Source organism: Tamandua tetradactyla, chromosome 6, assembly GCF_023851605.1.
Source record: "Tamandua tetradactyla isolate mTamTet1 chromosome 6, mTamTet1.pri, whole genome shotgun sequence".
In the NCBI taxonomy this organism is placed as follows: domain Eukaryota; kingdom Metazoa; phylum Chordata; class Mammalia; order Pilosa; family Myrmecophagidae; genus Tamandua; species Tamandua tetradactyla.
Window position 1 is genome coordinate 29,982,590 of NC_135332.1, and position 3,798 is coordinate 29,986,387.

General features: G+C 56.7%; 1 protein-coding gene across 1 annotated transcript; it reads right to left on the reverse strand.

The window, feature by feature from the left end:
• Positions 1-389: 389 nt before the first annotated feature.
• HOXB13 (homeobox B13) lies at positions 390-2,012 on the reverse strand. Its single transcript, XM_077163055.1, has 2 exons — positions 1,412-2,012; positions 390-643 (listed from the first exon to the last, which is right to left on the reverse strand). The coding sequence occupies exons 1-2, from the start codon at positions 2,010-2,012 to the stop codon at positions 390-392; spliced, it is 855 nt and encodes a 284-aa protein (XP_077019170.1).
• Positions 2,013-3,798: the final 1,786 nt, after the last annotated feature.

Here is a 3,798-nt window from a genome sequence, read left to right on the forward strand (position 1 = left end):
CAAGTTTATTCATGATCAGCTCAATCCATGAAAGCAGTTTCTAAAGTGCTCTAAAGAGCTCTACATAGAATATATGAGGCTAATTATCATGACAACTAGCATTTGTTATTGCCACTGTTGGCATGAATGATTATGACTGAAACAGGTCCTTTGGGTGGTGCTACCCTGGTGGAATGGGTTATAACTCCTGGCCTCACTCGCCCTTTGTGGACATATGGGGGTCCCAGATGGCCTCTGAGGAACAGTCTAGCGAGCCATGACCTGGAAAGGATGTCACCTCTGGGAAACCCTTAGCAGAATCCTAAGGCCTCAGCCTGGCCCTGGAAGAGCCCTGGACTTTCCAGAACACCTCCACTCTCCTTCCTCCCCAACCCAGCCAGGGAGCTCCCTCACGGGGTAGTGCTGGTCTTGACCTTGGCTAAGACCTTTTTCTCCTTGACCCGGCGGTTCTGAAACCAGATGGTGATCTGGCGCTCTGAGAGGCTGGTAGCGGCCGCGATCTTGCGCCTCTTGTCCTTGGTGATGAACTTGTTAGCTGCATATTCCCGCTCCAGCTCCCGCAGCTGCCCTTTATTGTAGGGAATGCGTTTCTTGCGGCCCCGGCGGAAGGCACAGCCTTCAGGAGGATGCTGCACACCCGAGTCTGCGCGGTGGGGAGTGGGGAGGGGGGGACAAGCTCAGACCCTGCCCAGCTTTGGAGACCAATGCCCCGCAAGCCTGGCAGGCATACCCAGGTCACCCACAGATGCACATGCACTCTCACTGCCCCAAAGCTCATGGGGGTACCCTGGCTCCCCTTGGTTCTCTGATTATCATGCATCCTTGGAAAGACAATTCTCCAGCAGGCCACCTTCACCCATCACTTCCCTAACATGGGCCAGTCTGCAAACATGGACCACACATGGCCAGGCCTTTGCCCACCATCACTTGCATCCACTTTCACATGCGTTTTCAGACTCCTGGCCACTCATATAGATTCTATAGGCCAATTCTGTACAGAAAGGAACATGTTCCTTTCTCCACCCCAAAATACACACACGCACACAAACACACACCAATGCACACACCTAACTCATGCCTTTGTGTAGAATTAGACTAATTGTGCTGGGTAGGGACACCCTGACCCCCACTCAACTACAAAGAGTGCTAAGATCCCAGATGGACTGAAAGGCTGGTCTGAGAGCAACCTGAGGAAGGGAGGGGGTCTGGCGGCCCACAGGCTTCAGCTAGCGCCCAGATCCAGCTCCTCACACCAACCCTCTGGGGCCCCCCATGGACCATCCTTTGGATTCCTGGTAGCCAACAGGGAAGCACCAGGTTCCTCCTCACCAACTCCAATCCCTAATCTTCCTGCCAGGCCAGCAGGGCCCACAACCCCAAGCTCAGAGCCAAGAGGGCCCGGGGCAGTTACCTGCAAATGTCGCCTTCCAGAAGGGACCCGGTGGGTTCTGTTCTCCCTGGCAACACATCTGGCTGTTCCAGCCACCGGCCAGGGTCCAGGGCTGGTAACTGTCCACAGGCAGCAAGGAGTCGTGGCGGGGCTCCCCAGGGGCGCCCAGGGTCTGCACCACCGACACATCCAAGTAACTAGTCATAGGCTGGTAGGGACCCGGGTACCCCGGATAGAAGGCAAACTCAGTGGGGCGACTGGGGTACTCCTCCCCAGCCGCGGGAGTCTCCGCGGGGTAGCCTGGCAGGGTGGCCGCCTGGGCACCAGGTTTCAGTGAGCTCCGGGACACTCGGCAGGAATAGTACCCGCCTCCAAAGTAGCCGTAAGGCACAGGACCTGGGGGTGCCCCCTGGGACACCCCGGGGCATGGGTGGCACTGCTTCGAAGGCTCCACAGAGCCTGGTAAATCCAGGGGGGCATAGCTGGCCGCAGGCATCAGCGCAGGCGCCGCCGGGTGGTTGGTCAGTGGGGAGTGGGCGACTAGATTCCGACCCCCTCCCGCTCCCAGCAAGCCTTCGATATCCTTGGCCCCTTCCATGGTGGCAAAATTGCCGTGCTCCATGGGGCCGAGGGTCGGCTCATGGGGTGCAGGGGGTGGGGGATACAGGGGGCACCCAGCTCGCTTTCCCCACCCCAGGCCCTGGGAACCCAAAGCGTTTTAAATCGCTTCCAGTTCGCACGGCGCCTGCATTCGCTGGGCCCGGCCGTCCTGACGCAGGAGACGCAGGGGCCCGGGCACGCGCGCTGATTGGCTGCCGCCGGGGGGAGAGAGGCTAATAAAATCCTCACGGCAGAAATTGCGAAAATACTTTCCCTCCCTTTCCTCCCCTCGTCCCCCCGCCTTCCCTCTCTCTTTCTCTATTTTATTGCATTTGAAAACAAGGAGAGAAAAGGGAGGAGGTGTCTCTTCTCTGCTCTCCAGTTTGGAGGGATTCAGCTTCGCGTCCGGGGGGAGGGGAGAGGTGGGAGGTGCCCGGAGAGGGGAAGAGCAGCCGGGCCCCACCTCCGTCGCGCGCGCTCTCTCTCTCTCTGGCTCTCTGGCTCCAGCTCTTTGGCAGGTTTAACGAGAGAATAAAAAGCTCTCCCTATAAAGCGACCATCTCGTGGGGGGAAGGGGAGCCGGGGGTGGGGCACAGAGGCCGCTCCGTGTCTGAAATGGGAACCCGGGAATGCGCCGGAGGCAGGGGAAGCTGGGAGAAATGGAGATTACAGGGTATTTCTAGGAGCCCCTTGTCTTGGGCCCCGCGTACTAGCTCTCGAGTTCACTCCAGATATCCCCACCCATCCCAGATGCGCTGTAATGCGCTGCTCTGGAGCACAGGAAAAATGCCCGAGACGCCCCTTCCCCAGGGACCCGCAGCTACTGCCCAGAAGACTCAGGAGGCCCCGATTCCGGGGTGGGGCCGTGGAAGGGGCCAGGGACATTGGCTCTGACGGAAAAGACGTGAGATCGTGAGCCCAGGACGCGCAATGTCTGGATCTGAAGGGGAAATGGAGTCTCTTATACGTGGCTTGCGGAAGGGGGTCTGGATTTCCGCTTAAGGGTGGGGAAAGAGACATATAGAATCAGAGACACACATATAGAACCCCCCAAAAGAGTAAATGAGACCTGCGGACATCAGCCCAAAGAAGAAAGAGAGAGAGATTAGGGAAGGGTGTTATAAAATCCTTAAGGGCCATTAGGAAAAAGGGAATGCCTTTTCCCCACTTTGCTAGGATGGAAGAAGTTCGCAGAAACCAGGCCTGGCTAACTGGCTATGAGTCGGTTGCTGGGGTTCTGACCCCAAGAAAGCAGGAGCTGGTCTCAGTGGAGATACCCAGCCTCTCCCTCTTTGTCCAGGAGGCTCTGAAAACTCACCCTGGCGTTGGCATATTCTCAAACTGACCAATATCTGCCTCTTCCAGGTTTCACATTTCCTTCAAAGGAAAAGAGGATAAGATGGGGAGGCCCAACCCTTGGCGGAATTGCTTGAGGGCCCCTCAACTAGGGCCCATTGTGCAAGGTCAATTCAGAGGACTTGAACAGTTTCACAGATCTGTCTGGGGGTTTCCTTCATTGCCCCTCCCAAAGAAGACACTTCTGTGTCGGTTTTTCTAGAACCCTCCCTCCCCCCTGTTTTTCTGGAGAAGACAGGACCTTTCCATTGCACACCTTGGTCAGGGGACAGACCCTGAGCTCTGAGGTCCCACCAACCTGAACTTGTATGTGATCCATCTGTGGGAAAAGCTTCATGCAAACCAGAGTTAGAGAGGTTACTGGAAGTTGTAGGGCCTTAGTGGAGATTGTAGATCTCAGCGGACATTGCTAATCACTGAGACACCAAGCATGGGACTCTTTCCGAAACAAT